This window comes from Gobio gobio (assembly GCF_949357685.1).
Source record: "Gobio gobio genome assembly, chromosome: 17".
NCBI classification, from domain to species: Eukaryota; Metazoa; Chordata; class Actinopteri; order Cypriniformes; family Gobionidae; genus Gobio; species Gobio gobio.
Genome location: NC_137110.1, coordinates 36,852,662 through 36,873,038, shown reverse-complemented (window position 1 = coordinate 36,873,038; position 20,377 = coordinate 36,852,662). Strand labels below are relative to the sequence as shown.

The following is a 20,377-nucleotide window of genomic DNA, read 5'->3' as shown; positions in this document are numbered from 1 at the left end:
CCAGGGACCTGAGGGGGAATCGCTCAGGTTTTTCTATGAATTACTTGTATTGACAGTTGTCACTGCCAATGGGCAGACACTACCCTCAGCATGGCGGCGTTGGTATATCGTTCCCCATAGCGTCAGCTAGACGCAGCGAGAGTTCCCTTTCGAAAGGGAACGTCTAAGGTTACGTATGTAACCTCTGTTCCCTGAGAACAGGGAACGAGCGCTGCGTCGCGTTGCCATGCTTCAGGGCCTATCTGCCATACAGTCCCTTCAGACGAGAAGATGTGTATGTGTTGGCACGGCGCCCTTTTATACTTCCGGGTCGCACGTTGATGACGTCATGGGCTGACGTCGGTCAAAGACTTTGCCGTGATTCGATAGTAGCTTCAGACACCAGTCACGCCGAGGGCATTCCCCATAGCGTCAGCTAGACGCAGCACTCGTTCCCTGTTCTCAGGGAACAGAGGTTACATACGTAACCTTAGACGATTTCCTGTGGCAGTTGTTTTTACGAGTTCACTTACAAATGATCAAATAGAGTAAAAAAAATATAAGCATATTAGGGGTTGGCTACTGTCCAAGGGGATTGAGGGTTTAGGGTTAGGTTCTGCCTTCACTGCAGATCGTGAGTAAGGAACGGGGTGTTTTTTTCCCCCCGAGTTATTTAATTTTTAAAACCTTTATTTGAATATGGCAACATTTTTATTTTAAAATCTTTATTTGAATATGGCAACATTCTAATTTTAAACATTTTGTTTGAATATAACAACATGAAACCTTGTTCAATAAAATATTTCTATAATTAAATCACTGACAGAGACCCCTCCCTTATCAGCCAATCACTGTATCACTGGTTAGTAAGCGTGTCGACATCATCCATAGCAACGGGGTCAACCCCGGCCCGCCCTTACTCTTAGCTTAAGACTTCTCTCTATTCCTTAGTAAAAGTTGCTCTCAGCAGCTTTGTGGATAGGTTTTAAGAGAAAACTCGTAACTAAGAACTTTTACTGTCATTTAGGAGAACTTTAGTGGCAAGATAAAATGTTTTGTGAATACGGCCCCATGTCTATTAAATAACATGATACAACCTTTGGTTACATTTTATTTTACGTTACATGTAGTTACTATAGTAGTTACTATGGTTACACTTTATTTTAAAGGTGTCATTGTTGCAGTGTAATTATATATTTAAATACTACTGAGTATCCAATTAATATGTTAATTAATATTACTGAGTACTTAAATATATAAATTTCACTGTAACAATGACACCTTAAAATAAAGTGTAACCATAGTAACTACTATAGTAACTACATGTAACATGCAACAAGGACATTAAAATAAAGTGTTACCAAACCTTTGATTTTAATAATGTATTAATAAATGTTGAAATTAATATTACCTAAGACTAATACATGCTTTAGAAGTATTTTTCATTGTGGGTTCATGTTAACTAATGGAACCTTATTGTAAAGTGTTACCCATGCAACAAGCCTAAAGCATCGGTAACCTGCAAATGTTACGTTAAAGAGTTGTTTTTGCCTGACCTTACCCTTAAATTTAGTTTTGCTGGTGTAACCAAATATATTTAGGTTAATTTAGTAATGTTAAATAAATAAAAATATAAAAAAACTATTAATTTAGGCACGGTTTTACATTACCATTTTTCCAGAGTTCATTTCAATTTATTGTCATTTATTTAAATCCCTTAATTTATTGTTTTATTCTTTCAAGAATTTTTTTAGGTACTGGGATAAGCATTATTATTATTATTATTTTTATTATTATTATTATTGGTAGTAGTAGTAGTAGTATAACACCATTATGAGCAAAAAGCATCTTCCTCCATTGACGACCATTCAAAAATATCCATGCATTCTGACAAGATTTCCAACCAACCAAAAAAATCAATAAAAATAAAAGATAATTGCATTAATTATAGTAAGTTTTACCAGGTTTTAACCTGTACACACATCCCCACACATCCAAAATGCACAGAGACAGAAAAGATTTACCAAGATAAAAAGAACACAATCGATGTGAATGGTCTTATATTCTCTCTTTAATGGCATCAGATATTGATGACAGCATTTTAATACAGCAGAACTCTGTTCTAGACAGACATACTATATCTAAGAGGGCATCATAAAAGATACAATATCATTATCATAAAAAGAAATAAATACAAATCAACATCAATCCAAAAATCGGAGCATATCTCTTAAATAACGTTGTATAAGCATACAATAATTGAATCAACATCAGTGTCAAAAACAGAATCAAAAACAACAGTGATATGCACATGACGAAAGAATAACCTTTAACAAATAATTTGCATGACTCAAACAAATTCACATTTCACAGTCAATTTCATGAGTGCTTAGCACTGTACTGTACTCTCTCAATGTATCGATATTCCATTTATGAATGTACCTCTTGTTAAAAACACGACATCATCATCATCTATTAGAAAGATGTCATACGGTTGTCAGAGTCAGTGCTGCCAGCTGAACACAGTGATACACTGATCTCACTTTGCCTTCATTTTCTACGTTGGCCCATAGAAGAAACTTGCCAGTTGTTCATTTCTTTTACTTGAATAGGACATTGTTTTCACGAAGAACAACCTCAGAGTTGAAGAAACTGAGAGGATGGACTGTTTGGATAAATGAGGTTTAAAAATGCATAAAACAACTCTAACCTGGTTTATTTTCCCGAAAGTTTCTCCGCTGGACTATGGGAGGAACGGGAAATGACACTTGAAAATGGTGGAGCCTCAACATACGAACACAAGCCGAGAAGAGTCATGTGACTCTAAGCTATGAGACGGATTACTATTATGCTGCACAAGGTGTAGCTTAACGTACTAAACACATAACAGTTTGCGATAGACAGTCAAGGCTACAGTATGAAATACAGCATAAAGGTCGAAACCCTCCATTATGCACTTTAAGGGGCCAGGATTATGAAATACACAGCGAAAATGACTAAACCCTTCATTGTGCACTACAGAGGGCCAATATGATAAAATACAACATTACATGTAATACATATGTGTTTGATGATATTGAGCTTATGAAAGAGAACTGATCAGATATGTAGTCTGTATCTACTGCATCTACTGATACAAATCTGTGCAGTCAACATTTCCACTTCAAGTTCATGCTTGAAATGTAAATGTGCGATAACCATCGGAACAAATTGAAATACAAGCATTTGCGTTGAGCAGATTTACAGTCGCTTAACTTGAAGAAGCTTGAATTTCTAATGCGCAGGACTTGTGTAACATCATAATTAATAATCTATCTGTATTACATCCAAACAAGAGTCATTTCATCAAGTCTCCACTTTTCCGAAAGTGCCATCGGGAGGTCTGTAATATTTAGGAAAGGCCTTCAGCTGCAGACAGTTAAAGGCATACTTGCGACATCCAATGTTCTTCGTGGTATTCTCACGGCGGCAGCCCTCACTGGCAGGGGAATGGGGTGGGATTGAGTGTGTAAAAACAAGTAGAAAACAAACAGAACATGAAGCCATGTTTAGAAAAATCACAAGCAAAAATTATCACAGCCGCAAAAGATGGCAGCAGACATTTCAGCAGTGTTATGAGCATGAGTGTTATGGGTGACCAGAGAAAATGAGGGTGGCCAAAGCTAGTCATCATCAAAAAAAGCAGCATAAACAAACCACGTCACAATACAGTTAACACAAGCTGAAAATGCTCTGGGGATAAGAAAAGCGGGTCACTAAAAGTTCTTTAGGACCATTTTTAGGTAGCACATAGGCAGTCAATGCTCTGAAGCAAATTTGACAAAAGTGTAGAAATCTTTAAGATCAGCATGCTACATTGGCTGTGTATTAGGGTATTGTAAACAATTATTCATGGTAAATAATTACATTTGATCAGGGCGACACATTTCCAAAAATTCTGTTTCACAACCGTCTTTTATATTATACAAAGAAATCGTTGATACTTTCAAAAAATATGCTTACACATAAATATCTTAATGATATTAAACTAAAAACAATAAATTAAACCCTTATAACTCTGTCAACTGTTGTAATGTAAATGAAATCAGTAAGCATGATATGGTACGATTTACTTCAGGTGCAGGTCTTTGTCAAACTGTCCAATTAGAAATGAAACATCTGTGCAATCGGTAATTCTCATCTATATCATTTAACTTACTTTCTTCCATGGAACACAAAAGTAGAAATTCTGAAAAATGTTCATGCTGCTCTATACAATAAAAGTAGATCAACAGCGGCTATCAAAGCTCTGAAAAAAAGCACCATAAGAGTAGTCTATATCATGTTTTGTGCACTTAAGGCCTGGGTATACTTCATTTTCCGTGTCCCACTCTGTCTTGCGCGCAGCTTTCAAAGTATACACAACTGCGGATAAGCGTGGATGGGTGCCTCGACACATGGGCAGTGAAATTGCTTTTTTGTATCAGAAGTCAGGGAGCTGCAATGAGTCGTGTTATTTACAGGACATTTGCTCGGAAGGATAGAAAAAGGAAAGTAGCATATCCGCCATTACATGCAAACTTTAGAACAAGAACCAAATCAAAAACGATGGCAAAGGATAAGCTACTTTGTTTACAGTTTTGTATCGCTAATAACTCTTTACACACTCTTCTTTGACTACTCCACAGTACATTACATTTACAACTGCGCATACTGTCACCTAGTGGACTCTTCTGTCTCAACATTCACCTTGCGTTTTGTACACACCGTACACACGGTCACAAAAATTGGGCTGCACGTGGACCGTGCGCGTGGATGTCCGGCTTGTCCGCGTAAATTAAAATTACCTCACACGGACAGTAAATGGACCATAGTGGAACGTAGACAGCCGAAGTATACTTAAAGGGTTAGTTCACCCAAAAATGTTAATTCTGTCACCTTTATGTTGTTCCAAACCCATATGAGTTTCTTTCTTCTGTTCAACTATAAGATATTTTGAATAATGTTGGTAACCAGACAGTTAACGGTCGTCATTGACCATATCTTCTTTTGTGTGCAACAAAAGAAAGAAACTCATACAGGTTTGGATCAACATAAGAGTGAGTAAATTCATTTTTGGGTGAACTATCCCTTTAAGCGCCAGAGAGCATAATTCCATAAAAGCGCTCATGGGAGTGGACAGTTCTGCGCGTGATCTACTGACGCCACGCAAATTAATTAACACAGACGCAGCCGGAACATTTCCATAATGACCAGCGCAATCTACCCATTAGCATCTGGTTTAAGACACGCTTTTTTGGGGCGGCAAATAATGACGAACACCAGTAAATTGACCTCACATGATTCATTTAAATACTTTCCTCCCATGCATTTTACACCTGAAAGGGAAACTCCTACAAATGCACATGTAATAAAGTAAGCCGCAAAAATAACTCTGTCCACGCCTTTTCAGAGCTAATTTATCACTGCGTGCCTTTAGTAAATCCAGACAGTAGTTTTAATAAAGCCAAAAGAGGGTTTGCGCTGGCGCAAGCTGTTAGTAAATCTTGCCCTTAGTCTTCTAAACCCCTATAAGGCAGTTTTGTGTGATAAACAGAATGACATTTAAGCTGTTAACTGAAAAATCGTATGAGAAAAATGTCTGGAAAAGAGCAGCTTGGACTCAAATCTAAATATCTCCTTTTAAGTTCCACTGAAGAAAGAAACATACAAAGGTGAGTAAATGATCGCAGAATTCTCAATTTTGGGTGAATTCCCCACTTTAATGGCTAAACGTTTTTTCATGAATTTCCATTCTAGTAACCAAATCAGACCTTTTGTTTTTGACTAAATGAGCATGTATGCTCAATTCACGCGCTTTAAGTGTAAAACGAGGTAGAACTAAGAAATCTATTTTGACATTTAAAAATGTACAACTGTTGTAAGAGGAAGCATAAAAACAACACTGCATATTGTATATTATCTTTATAAAATTATGATTCTCAGAGCATGAAAGCTCAATAAATCAAAAGAGCTGTGCTCTGCTGAGCCTATTTATTAATCAGGCAAATTCATTAAACCAGTCCACAAAACTATTCCCTAAGATACTCATTTAAAAAACATAGTTCCCAAAAAATTTACCAATACAGCTTCAAACCAAGAATTGATCCTTAAAACTAGGGCTGCACAATCAATCCAAAAAATGTATTATAAGTATGACTACCACGATTAATCATGAATGTCAAGTACAGCATTCCATAGAACATGTTTTTTGCAGAGCTTGAACAAACACAAACTGGTATTTTGTGTGAATCAGAGGCATTTAAAGGTGCAGTGTATATTATTTATGAGGATCTACCGACAGAAATAATATACATAACTATGTTTTCAGTGGCATATAAAGACCTTACATAATGTACCGTTATGTTTTTATTATCTTAGAACAGGAGTCTCCAACTCGCGGCCCGCGGGCCGTTTGTGGCCCCCTTCTTGACATCGAAGTTTAGTGTTAGTGCGGCCCGCGCGTTGCTCTGAAAAGCACCTTTTTGCTGAGTCGTTGCGTGTGCAGCGCTTGCTGCCCCCTTTGTGTGTGTGTGTGTGTGTGTGTGTGAGAGAGAGAGAGAGAGAGCGAGAGAGAGTTACCCTAAACGGACAAACTGCTCAACAGAGCGCTAGTCACTCTTTGCACTCTCCAACAACATTTTTGTCCTGTTTGGCCCCCCTAGCTTCTCTATGTGCTTCGAAATGGAGGGGTGAGCGGTGGGTGATTGCAATTCACAACCTCACCGCTAAATGCCACTAAAATTGACACACTGCACCTTTAAGTCAAGAGGCCTATCAATAATGACAACAGAAAGTTATATGTGAAATATTTGCAGAAGCACATGAACCCAGGCAAAAAACACAGTTGATAATTTGCAATTATTTGGATAGATGTTGCGCAGCTTGTTCGTAATGTAGACATTAAACATTAGACATGTAACATTAAAATTTACACTGACATGCAGCTGTTTTAATATTTATGAAATTAAATGAATAATAATGAATACAACTAATAATAAAAAATCAGATTACAATATCAAGGGAAATAATCTAGAATTTGATTTTTTGTCATAATCATGCAGCCCTACTTAAAACCAATGATCAAACTTTAAAGCTATCAAACTTAAACTGAGACCTATCCTTAAATTCTATTCATTGAAACCTACCAATGACATTCATCCAAACCTGAGGCAGTATTTTAGACTGTCACTGTCTAAACAGACTTCAAAATCACTCACCAAACCATTCTCCAATTTACTGTATGAGATGTACTCATACTCAGAATACAGCTAGTAACATTATCCAACATGATTTAAAACAAACAGGAAAAAGTCTGGAAGTCATCTCTGACTTTAAGCAAACTGAGCAAAAATAGACTCACAGAGCCGCAACATCATTATAAATGAATCCCTTCAGCATCTCAAATGGAGATATTTTGGGACAGTCAATTTCTTTAGTGGGTCAGATGAAAGCCTGGTAAAGGTTAATTTTTTTCTCCCTCTCGTTTAAACATAACGTTCTTGTAATGGGCAGCTCTTTAGAGCATGTAAACTCAAGCAGTGCTAACTTGTAAACAGCAGATGTACTGGCCGTGGCATGTGGCCAGACAAATTTTACAAAGCACAGAGAGGCCATTTCTAATTTGGCACAGAGGGAAGCACGATTAAACTGGGAGTCCTTTAAAATGATGTAATTTCTAATCATTGTGGCAAATATTTACATATAAAATATTAATTTACATATAAATAAGGGAAGAATTCTGAAGATTTGTAGCCTGTACGTCATGATTAGTTTTGGCAAAATAACATACATTCTATTCATTAGTCCTGCATAAGGACACTTTTACTTAAAGCAACACATGGATGTTCTTGTCGTCTAAACAGATCCATCCTAAAAGGACTGTTCCAGGTTCAATACAAGATAAAGTGAATCTGACATTGATTATGTCTCTCAATTTGTAAAAACAAGCAGTGGTTGTACTTTCAAAATGGCGTATTTTAATGTTAGTTCCTTCCTCGCACCATAGACTTTCATTGTTAGTGCATTAATGTAAAGAAGGTTGTGTTTGTTTTTACAAATTGAGCGACGAGTGAAAATTGCCTGTGGTAATCGGTCGCATGCCTCAGATGTGTTTAACAGAACTTGTGTGAACCCGGAACATTCCTTTACACATAAAGCCTATTGCCATGTACTTCCTGTCAACTGACAGTGAAAAAGTAATTCTCAAGTGCATATCTAGATTTCCCTGACTGAAAATACAATCTTATATGGCCAAATTTAACAGTTTGATTGGAAAGGCTGCAAACAGTGCAGACCAATCATGGTAAAAGAACAAAAAGTTTTCTTCCTGCAAAACAGGGGAAGACATGGACACACTTAACACCCTAAAGTGCAATACATTTTTAAAGCAAGTGCGATGATAGTTGAAATTAGCTTTGGCCAGGCCTTAGCTTTGCATTTAGATAGAAACACATGGAAGACGTAACAAAATCGACCACAAAAATCACTGGAAAATTCCATGATACTGTTACAGAAACAATATCTCATTATTATAAATATTGTACGGACCACCAGCACACTATATGCATGTGCTGAGTAATAGTTTGTTATAATAATATAAATAAAACAGTTTTATATTATAAGAATATTTAGTATTGAATAAATAAATCAATGTCTTAAATATATATGTTCAATGTACCATCTAAAATAATTCAGAATATTTGTAATATGTCACAAATTAATGTACAAACTTTTCTCTTACATCATCCAAGATTACTTAAGAAGAGAGAGAGGTAAGGCAGAAAGAAACACCAAGACCTTTAGACTGGCCCCGATATACTTCAAGCGAAATCGAAGAATGAACTGGTGTCAACAAAATCTTATGGAACAACATCAGGTCAAAACAAATTTGGATTCGAAAGCTTCCCAAAGTGAACTTTCCAGAAAAGTTCACTATGGCTGGTAAACACATTCAAATTAATATTTGGTGTGAGGTTTGCTCTGAGGCTCCGAAGTGGAAATCTTCTCTGGTTGATTACCTCTGTTCAGTTTGTCGAGGTCAGACAAGAGTAAAGTCATATACTTTAAAGTTATTTTATAGTATTGAAGCTGTTGCTCTAATTGAAAGTGACACTGATAGTTTTTAGTATTTAATACTGTAAGGCCGTGTGTTCACCAAAGGCTAAAAGCGCTAGGCGCTCTGTCGGTGTGGTATTTGTCCCGCCCCTCCTCCACTGGGATTGGATGGCCGGGTAAAAAGTGACAGTGATGAGTGCTGCGTTTTACTCAAAGTTGAACATTCTTCAACTCTTGGCCACCGGTAAAAAAATATCAAGCGTTCTGCGTTTCAGCGTGAAATCTACGGTCTAAAAACGCAGCGCTCCCTTTGAAAACAATTGTAAAAATATGCGTGTGAAAAAGCGCTTTGGTGGACACACTGCCTAAAGCTGCTTGCTTTGAAGCAATCTGTTTTATAAAGTGTTATATAAATAAACACAACTTGACAGGAGTGACGAATTGCAGAGCTAATGCAAACATAACCAAATCACTATAATCAGATGCTTTCTTAACGGCTGTTTTCTCATTGCTATCATTTTTGTCGTGTGTTAATTTTGCTAGTGAGAGGAAATGCGATCTCAGCAGCGTTGGGATGTTCGCTAACATTATACCTGCTAATGTATTTTGATCTTCTTTTTATCCCCAAGCGAAGACTGAAAAATATTTGTTTGCCATGAGTATATCGGGGCCTTTAGAGAAAAGAGCTGAAATTAACCAGAGTCTGCAAACAGCTCCTCAACCACAGGAGGAGAAAGTGAAAAACAGAGAAAGGAAGTAATGAGATAGCTAGAGCGAGGGAGAGAGAGAAAGAAAAATGAAAAAAAGGGGGTCTCAGGCTCAGCTGCAGCGGAGTTTGGCCAGCAGGTAGGCTATGCTGAGGAACACCCAGACGATGAGCAGGTTTGGGCTCAGGGCCAGAAGGGGCAGAGAGTAGAGCAGACTGGGGTCCAGCCTGAAGTCACGTACGGGCAATAAGCCGCTCAGGTTCTTCTGAATTACCCCCTCCCTGGTCCCAATGCTGCAGAGAGGGGCAGGGACGGAGGGACGGGGACGAGGGAGCAGCGGCAAAGGCCAGAGAGGACAAACAGAATGGGCCGACATGCACAGGATGGGGTGACGTGACCACGGAGGTGGTTCCAACATTAATGTAAAGTAATCATGAAATGAAAAATTGAAGAGAAGATTAAGTGGAGACATGATGAAAAGGCGTTGAGTTGAATCCATCCGTCGGATATGAATGTAAAACGAAAAGTAATTCCAAAAGACATAAAACAGACAACGTGAAGTAGGAAACGAAATATAGACACAGAAAAGGGAAGGAGAGAGAATAAAGAAAGAGAAAATTAAGAGTGATGTTCTGCATCTTTGCCATTTAAAGTAAAGAAATGGGCTCCATGTTGGACAGAAGTGGGCATATGGGGGCTGCGGCTGCTGCCAACACTGGGCCATGCAAATTCAGCATCCTCCCAGCATACAACAGGCCAACAGAGCCATCATGACAAACCAACTGTAAACATGAAGACAATCTTGTGTACAGCATCTCTGCATCTATAAGGAGATCCAACTGTTTACATACAGGTTTGTGAATAATATATAAATATATATATATAGGTATAGGTATAAATAGACTGCTGGCTTTCTTTGAGATGCATCTACAATCACTCAATCTCACACGCACACAAGGGACAGCCAGCACAGCGCAATGGCAGATCATGCACAGTGCATTGTGGGTAATACTTTACCTTAACATCCAATTCATTAACATTAGTTAATGAATTAAATATTATGAACTAACAATGAAGAACATTTTTTTACAGCACTTATTTTTATCTACTCTACTCTAATTTATACATATAAAGTTGTTCACTTTATTATAATATACTAAGAAATGCTAATTTACACTAATTGAAATGTAGTAGTATACACTAACATTCAAAAGTTAAGGGGTTGGTAATATTTTTGATTAAACAGAGTAAAACAGTAATATACTGTGAAATATTAAAATACTATTATTATTTTAAATAGCTTATTTGCTGATTGGGTGCTCAAAAACATTTATTATCATTATCATTATTATGTTAAATACTGGCGCTGATTAATATGTTTGTGGAAACCATGCTATTTTTAACATGATTGTTTGATTAATAATGTTCAAAAGAACAGCATTTCTTCGAAAAATAAATATTTTGAAAAATTATAAATGTCTTCCCTGTGACTTTTGATCAATGCATTAGTCCTTGCTGAATAATGTATGATTTTATTTCCAAAAAAGGAAATCTTACAGAATTTTTCCAAATTTTTGAACAGCAGTGTATGTAGAAATTAACATTATCTAGATTAACGAATGCTGTAAAAGTAATGGCCATTGCTAGTTCATGATTCCTAATGCATTAACTAATGTTAATGAATTAAACCTTATCGTAAAGTGTTAAAATCGAGTGTTTACCGAGACTCTATAAAACATCAACAAAACCTTCCTGTGCTCATCTTGCCTCTTTCATAGTTTCCATAGGACAGATAAACAGTTTTCAGTACAAATTTAACTACATAAGTTTGTTTAGATCTGTCCTCAGATTGCACAGGAGACAAGAGGAGAAAATGATGGGACAAACCCGACAATTTCACACTCTTATTTAAAAGCACAGAACATCTGGCAAGCAGACAGCCAAACAAATCAGCCAGTTTCAGTTTCAGCAGTTTCCTCACTCTACAGAAGCGATTTATTTGTGTTTACGTCTCTTGTAGAGCGTGGAGAGAGGGGATGAAAGATGGAACGGTGGAATGGGAAGGAATAAACACTATGTCCCTAAATAAGTGAGCAAATATAAAAGTCATGAACATATTAGGCCACATAAGCCACAAAGCAATAAAGACAGAAAATTGTTACTGCAAACACCAAGAAGCCAAAAGCAATGAGGGATGATGCACAGGGGGATCATTGAGAGAGAAGGAGAAAGAAAGGAAGAAAAGAGAAAGAGAAAGAGAAAGAGAAAAAAAAAGCATATCCCCAAAGCGTGCAGTGCTTAGGAACGGGCAGTTGTTCATGTGTCTTACCTGCGCATGCAGTCGAGGGCCTGGGTGAAAACCTGCGGGGCCATACCGTGCTCGTGCTGCAGGATCAGACACTGCTCCAGAGTCACTGACATAGCAGTGCGATCCTTCGCACTTTTACAGCTGGTAAAACGCACTCCATTCAGTCGCCGACAAATCTGAGCGTGGAGGGGAAAAAAATATTATGTTACAGTCAACCACAGATTTACACATACTCCAGTTCAGGATTCAAGTGTCTTTTGAAATGGAACACTTAGGGCCAGATTTACTACGCACCAGCGCAGACCCTCTTTTGGCGTTAAAAAAATTGCACTGAAAAGAAGTGGAGTTATTTTTATTTTGAGTTTCCCTTCCAGATGCAATATTTATGGGAGGAGAATATTTAAATGAATCACGCAATGTGATTTACTAAGGTTTCCCTTGACAATTTACTGATGTTTGCACCATTATTTACCGCCCCAAAAAAGCATGTCTTAAACCAGACGCTAACTGGTAGATTGCATTGGTCATTGGAAATGATCTGGTTGCGTCTGTGTTCTTTAATTTGCTGTCAGCAGATCACACACAGAACTTTCCACTCCCATCTGCGCTCTCATGCTAATTTGCTCTGTTTAGTAAATCTGGCCCTTAGATGCAAACTCTGTTGGTACTGTGCTGAACTATAAGAAATCAGTTTCAGACTTAAAAGTTCTAAAAAAAAAAAAATCATGAAATATTGCTGTATTTATTCTAAATGATTTATCAGTGGACACCATTTTTTTTTAATTAATGTGCCCTCATAATCATAAATGAAAATATTTCCCTTCCTTCCGGCAACATCTTTTCACAAGGGCGGGAAAACCTGTCAGTCACAATAGTAAACCACAATGATTCAATCAATTCCTTGTGGACAAAAAGTCCAAAAAGACATTTTAAGTTACATTTTAGCTGGACTTTTTTGGAATTAAAAAAAAAAATTGTCATGTAAGCTGCCTGAAATCATAACTCTATGATTTTAGTAAGGTGACACTACAATTGGCCTCGATATTGTGTGCTTGTACTGAAAGACAGAGGTAACGTGAAGCACACCAATTATAATCAAGGGGTTAATTATCAAATGTTAAAAAAAAAAAGTGTCTTTTGGAAGCTGCATTCAAATCCATTTGTCTTAAAAATATGTGGGGGCACTGTTTGAATGGCCATGACACCTCTTGAGGTAAATCACGACACTACAAACTTTGATTTGAAGCAAAAAAGTTTCTGAAAATCAGACAAAAGGACAAAGGAACAAGACTGTGTACTTAACGGCTTTAGTGACGAAAATAATTAAAATCCCCAGAAGCATTGTAAACAATCAAATTAAAAAATGATGGAGAAATATAAAACTTCTCATTATACATTTCTCTGTATAAAACAATATATTTTAAGTTTACTACAAAATATGATATATAACATTTAAGTATTTTGAGAGCGTAGAGAGATCGACTCGATTACGTCATTCACAGTACTTAATGGGAGTGGGCGGAGCTATAGAGCTATTTTGGCAAGTGTTGCTTTTTTGAATCTGATTGGTGTCATTTTTTGTGCAGCATCATCAGCAATGTAATTTTTCACCAGTAATTCTGGGTAACACTTTATTTTAGGGTTCAATTCTCGCTATTAACTAGTCAACCATATTCTACATCCCTTAATCCTACCCAATACTTAAATGCTACATAAACTACCTTACTATTAATAAGCAGTAAATTAGGAGTTTGAGGCAAAAGTCATTGTTAATAGTGAATATGTGTTCCCCATACTAAAGTTACTGAATTCTGTTATTAAAACACTTATATTTTTGTAAATATGCACTCTACTTTATTGTATTGTACATTAAAAAATATATATATAAGATATATATAGAAAATATATATATATATATATATATATATATATATATATATATATATATATATATATATATATATATATATATATATATATATATATATATATATATATTACGCTGAAATGTAAATATTTAAAGAATTGCTGAAACACACTCTTTTATTAGACAAATTTGAGTTATTTCACCCTTTAAGTAGGAGAATTGTTACCTCTGCAGCCTGCCACAAGATGTCTACATTTTTATTTTTCCTAGCATGAACATTTTGACCAAGGAACCGCAACAGCTCTGGGAGACACGTCTGACTACGAGAGCGAGGAAGACCTGAGAGAGACAGAAGATTTAAACCAGAGTAATTTCCTTTTTTTTAAAGAGAAAAAAACAACACGAGACAGAGTGCTAACTTACAGTCCTCTGGTAAAACTTCCTTAAACTGCTGGTAGTAAGAGTTAAGACGCGCCAGGCTCTCCCCGTTGATGAACTCCTGAAGTGATGTGTCTCCAAATCTACAACACAAAACAATTTCATTTCCCTTTAGATATTTTCAGTATGAACACAATTGTAAGCCAAACAGAAAAAGAGATCAGATAAAACAATTATGAAATAATCTTATTTGTTGATGTTATGCAAGCACTCTTGAGGGCCGTTTTACATAATCAAGACTCACTTCTCTGCGAGCGTTTGCTGCTCGTTGATGCCCACGTTGAACAGCACCGGCTGTACCCGCAGCAACATGCCGTTCTGGATCTCCCTTGGCAATGCATCAAACATGCTACCTGGGAGCGGGATGCGAACGTTGAATCCGTCTCGATTTCCGGTTATCACCGGCAGCATATCGGGGGAAGAGGTAGAGGTGGCTTGCGTCACCTTGAACGTAACATTCCGAAGGTCCATTATTCCTATGCTCATGTCCTCTAACATGGCCAACTCCTCTCCTGTAATACACACACACACACACACACCAGGGCAAAATTAATGTACCCAATGCAAAGTGATTCAATGGTCACTGTGTATCCAGGAGCAAAGTATGGGCATGCTGCATGTGTGTAAATGTGTGTTTACCGTAAGTACTTAATAGACACTCAAATTGAGCGAGCAGACCAATGGTGTAAAGCTGTCTCAGGAAACCGTCGTCACGGAGACAGTTTCTCAGTTTGATGATGAAGCCACAAATTAGTGCTGTGAGCTTAAGAGAGACAAAAAGACAGTAAAAAACAGAGAGCAAGAAGATGTGTCAGAAAAAATGGGTGTAAAGGAATAGCTCTCCCTAAATTATGTTACTTCAAACCTGCATGAACTGTAATTGTATGGAAAAACTTTCAAATTCAATGGAAAGGGTAACACATTTCTGGTTTAGGATGACCAAGGGAAAATTTTAATTTGAGTGAACTATCCTTTTAAAGGTCATCATTACAATTACTAATGTAGAGATGCAAGGCTATCTTAAAAACCTCCTTAGTTCACCCAAAAATGAAAATTCTGTCATCATTTACTCACCCTCATGTCATTCCAAATCCATTACACTTTTTATACACAAAGATATTTTTAATGAAACGAGAGATTTCTGTCCCTTTACTGAAGGTTCATTCATCAAGAGATCATAAGAAAAATCTTCTGTAGAGACACAATCATGACGTTATATGATGAACAGATTTAATTTAGGGTCATAACGGTAATTATTTTTTATAAATAAATAAGCTTTCCATTGATATATGGTTTGGTAGGATATGACAATATTTGGCCGATATACAACTATTTGAAAATCTGGAATCTGAGGGTGCAAAAAAATCTAAATATTGAGAAAATTGCATTTAAAGTTGTCCAAATTAAGTCCTTAGCAATGCATATTACTACTTATAATACATCTTTGATATATTTACGGTAGGAAATTAACAAAATATCTTCATGGAACATGATCTTTACTTAATATCCTAATGATTTTTGGCATAAAAGTAAAATCTATAATTTTGACCCATACAATGTATTGTTGGCTATTGCCACAAATATACCCGTTCGACTTATGACTGGTTTTGTGGTCCATATGTGCATTGATTAGTCTTTAAATGTGACCCTGGACCACAAAACCAGTCATAAGCACATGAAATATGGTAAACAGAAGCTCTAACATGCTTGCATGACGTTTCAAATCAGAAGACTTGAGTTAAACTGCTCAATTCATATGGAAACTCTTTATGAACTTTTTAAAGTTTTGGCTGAATTGACTATGAAAAATATCTTAATTTGTCTTTTGAAGATGAACAAAAGTCTTATGGGTTTGGAAAGACATGAGGGTGATTAATTGATGACAATTTTCATTTTTGGGTTAACCAACCCAGTAAGGTCATGGAGGAGGTGTTCACTAATTTGTGTGCTTGAGAACTAACTGTCTGGCAGAAGACCACGTCTCGGCGGTACTGCAGGTTAAGGTCCATCGCGATGGTGGGTGCGCTGTCTTGCATAAGCAAGAAAACCATCGACTTCTTGGCTTTGTCACTCATCATGGCCACACACTCCGTTAGGGTCGTCAAGAGGGGATACAGGGCCTCGCTCCACTCACCTGACACACACACAGAATCTACTGCTAAAATCAAATATCACATTTCTCAAGTCAGAGCTTTACATTCTCATGTTTCACTTTAAAAATCCCATGAAATCAAAATTTAAGTTGTTACTTTGAATCGGTTTACTAGCCCAAAAATATGCAGTGTCATCATTTACTCACCCTCATTTTATTCCAAACCCATAAGACTTACATTAATCTTTGAAACACAAATGAAGATATCTTTAATGAGACCTAAAAGATTTCTGTCCCTTCATTGAAACGTCATTCCCCCAAACTTCGTATAAGTTTTAAAAGTAATCCACATGAATCGAGCGGTTTAAGACACAATCTCTTTATATGATGAGCAGATCTTTTTTTTTATTATTCAAATATAAACATTGATCAACACATGCTCATCAAATAAATGGTAAACTGAAGCTCAAACATGCTTGCTTGAGTCAAGTACGCTTGAGTTTACATTTACCATATTTGCTATGCTCTATGCATGTGCATTGATCAATGTTTATGTGAATATAAATTAAATATGCTCATCATATAAAGGAATCGTGTCTTTTCAATATACTTGGATTGAACTGCTCGATTCATATGAATTCCTTTTACAACATTTTAATGACATTTTTGAAGCATCAACATTTTAGGGGAATGGACTTTCTATGAAGGGACCGAAATCTCTCAAGGTTCATAAAAAATATCTTCATTCGTGTTTCGAAGATGAATGAAAGTCTTATGGTTTTGCAACAACATAAGTGTAAATAACTGATTTTCATATTTTGGATGAAATATCCCTTTGAGGTGATTGTAAAGACTGACAAATTTGCTTTTAGCGGATATATGCCCTTAAGATTTACAATCTCTCTCGTCCAGGAGTTTTGAATTTTGTCCAAACAAATGCTTTCAAGAACTGGAACGTTCCTTCCCCTACTAAATTATAAAAAACACTAAATATGCTTCACATCAGAGTAAATGAAGCCTTGAAATGTTATAGGTCTAAACTAAATGTTTTTGGCTATTCGTGTCCTGTTAGTTTGTCAAATGTGTTGTAAAATACAATAAAAATATGTTAAAAAAAAATAAAAAAAAAAATAAAAAAAGTTTTTGGCTATTCAAAAAAGCTCTTCGATATGTCCCGTCCCGACCTCCCTTTTCAATCAAAAATATCACATCAGTAGCACATCTATTAACTGTGTTTAACAAGCCACAGGGACTTTATAGGAAACATGGATGCACTCGGATCAGAATAGTAGCAATGACAGTTTGACATCAAGTAATGTCATTAACAAGGATGAAAGACAACAGATGTGACATAAAAGTGAACACTTATTTAGCATAAGCGCATAAGCTTAATGGAGGGAGAGGCGCTCTTACCTGGGTAACTCTCCTCTCCGCTGCTGCTGCTGCTGCCATCTAAAGGGATGGAGGTGCAACTTGCAACAGTTATTTAGCGAGTGCAACAAGCACAGCACACGCAGCTCACACAGACACTGAGACAGCAGCGACAATGTTAAAACAAGTCAAGCAGATTTAACAACTACTACAAATTGGAATGTTGCAAAGGTTTGTCTAGAAATAATATGTAATAAATTAATATTCACAGCTGCCTGATGATTTCATAGTCATAATGTAATGGAAAAGACTACTGTAAATCATAGCATGCTGGCACTGCCAAGTGACTAACTGGCACAGACAGCCAGCACCAGACAGACAGCCTGTGAGCATGTTAGTCAGCCAGCCAATCAAACGAGAGCACCCGGTCACATGTTCACAGTAGGCAAATATGCTGGGTCAAACAGCAGAATGTTCCAGAAACATATTCCAGAGACATGGCACATCAACAGAGAGTCACACGGAGTCAACACACTTTCATTAACATAAACTGTGGCATTGAATCCACTTGGATGTCAGTTTTTCCATACAATAATACTGTTTTTGTCACTGATAATTGAAAACAGATAAACAAATATACACATATCACAAGACTCACAAAAATCAGACAACATACACGATGTACCATAGATACACACATGTTGGTAAAACAAAATACAGATGAATGGGTGGATTAGAAAAAGTGGGAGAATAAATTCAAGCCACAAGTAAAAACAATTCAAAAGCTTGTTGCTATGGCAGCGTGCAAAACTGTCTGAAGACGAACAGGTGAAAGGGTGTTTGAGATATAGATACAGAAAGGGTGATAACTAGGGAATGTGACGCAGAGCGCAGAAAAGAAGAAAAACATAAATGAAATTGACTCTGCCTACTAGATCACATGATGCTCTAAAAAATACAATAGAGAGAGAGAGCGAGAGAGAGAGAGAGAGAGAGAGAAGGTGTGAACAAGACAGAGAAAGGCACCTACAGGCATGCATTTCTGCAGTAACCGGGCATGCAGGGATCAGATTGGGTGGTGAGGATGAAGGTGGTGGTGATGATGGTGGTGAAGGAGACTGTTGTTGTGGTTCAGGGGCCGAGGAAGACTCTTCCATGCAGACAGGGTTGATCCAGAAGGCTTTTGTTTTCCTATTACCTTTCTTACTGGTGCCGCCCTGTTGGTCAGCCTGGAACATGTCCTCACTGCTGCTGCTGTGCAGACGGTCCCTCTGCAGCAGTTTGTCCACTCGCTGGATTATACACTCCAGACTTTTGTCAACATTCCCCCACACCTTTTCCTGTAACAAAGAAACTATTAGTACAAAGTGCGAATTTTGGCCACAAAAAACATGCCCAAAACGGCATGCCTTTATTTTAAGGTGTCTTTGTTACACTGTAAATCTACATTTAAGTACTGAGTAATATTAATTAACTACATGTACTTACCATAGAGTTAGGATTATGGTTAGGTTTGGTTAAAGGGGTGGTAAACCACGATTTCACTATTCTAACTTTAGCTAGCGTGTAATGTTGCTGCTTGAGCATAAACAACATCTGCAAAGTTACAACGTTCAAAGTTTAAAGCAAAGGGAGATATTTGCTTTTAAAGAAATCAGTTTCTAAGAACTACAGCAAACGGCCAGTAGGCGACTACAGACATTCCTCCAGGGTTGGTGACATCAACAGGCTAAATATTTACATAAACCCCTCCTCCGAGAATATTAAATAAGGGAGGGTGAGGCCATTTTGTATCGCGGCGCTGTTGTGGTATAAGTTAGTTAGGCTGGAGTGTTGTTGCCGCGATGCCGAGGAAACGCTGTTATTTCCATCCGGATTGCAGGTCTGGGGTACTTGCTCTGCTCAGCCTTCCTTGGGACGGGGGTGCCTTGCAGAGCGTTTAACATACAGCATGTTATATGCACGTGTGTTTGAGTCAGCGGGGAATCAGGCGCGCGGGGCTCTCTGCAGCACATCTAACAGAGGAAAACATCCACCGTCTTCGCGATTTCAATGCCGGATTTGCACAACGTCAGCTGCGTGAAAAAACACTGCCGGTGCGTGGATGCACGACGCGCGCGCTGCACATTTCACGGAGGACAACACAAACTTCCACAAACTTCGCGATTTCAATGCCGGATTTGCACAACGTCAGCTGCGTGAAAAAAACACTGCCGGTGCGTGGATGCACGACGCGCGCGCTGCACATTTCACGGAGGACAACACAAACTTCCACAAACTTCGCGAGTTCAATACAGGATATGCACAACGGCTTGTCCTGAAAGCTGGATTTACAAACAGAAGCTGTTCACGGGCCACAACCTGTAAGTCTGATTTATATTTCATCGATGTGTTTTCCTGTAATAGGTTGTAGCAAGGAAGTAAACAGATGACAGCGCTGTTCTGCAAACCAGTCTGTTAAATGCTCATTCATACTTAACGTTATCCGACGAACACCTAACGTTACAAACACTAACGTTAAAATCTCAACAGCGAACCTG

At 37.5% G+C, this 20,377-nt stretch overlaps 1 protein-coding gene across 20 annotated transcripts in view; it reads right to left on the bottom strand.

Moving 5' to 3' along the window:
- Positions 1 to 2,023: 2,023 nt before the first annotated feature.
- inpp4ab (inositol polyphosphate-4-phosphatase type I Ab) overlaps positions 2,024 to 20,377 on the bottom strand; it is an 82,984-nt gene continuing 64,630 nt past the window's right edge. For 6 of the 20 annotated variants that reach the window (XM_079841523.1, XM_079841524.1, XM_079841517.1 and 3 more), the window contains 9 exons: positions 18,868 to 19,177; positions 17,880 to 17,918; positions 16,336 to 16,508; positions 15,014 to 15,137; positions 14,619 to 14,886; positions 14,360 to 14,457; positions 14,163 to 14,275; positions 12,091 to 12,245; positions 2,029 to 3,457 (listed from right to left, as the gene is read on the bottom strand). In XM_079841523.1, coding sequence (XP_079697649.1) covers positions 3,325 to 3,457; positions 12,091 to 12,245; positions 14,163 to 14,275; positions 14,360 to 14,457; positions 14,619 to 14,886; positions 15,014 to 15,137; positions 16,336 to 16,508; positions 17,880 to 17,918; positions 18,868 to 19,177 — 1,413 coding nt within the window. In that variant the 3' untranslated portion in view covers positions 2,029 to 3,324. Of the gene's footprint in view, positions 3,458 to 12,090; positions 12,246 to 14,162; positions 14,276 to 14,359; positions 14,458 to 14,618; positions 14,887 to 15,013; positions 15,138 to 16,335; positions 16,509 to 17,879; positions 17,919 to 18,867; positions 19,178 to 20,377 lie in introns of all 20 variants that reach the window. The other 14 variants (XM_079841514.1, XM_079841512.1, XM_079841513.1 and 11 more) reach the window with 4 other exon arrangements.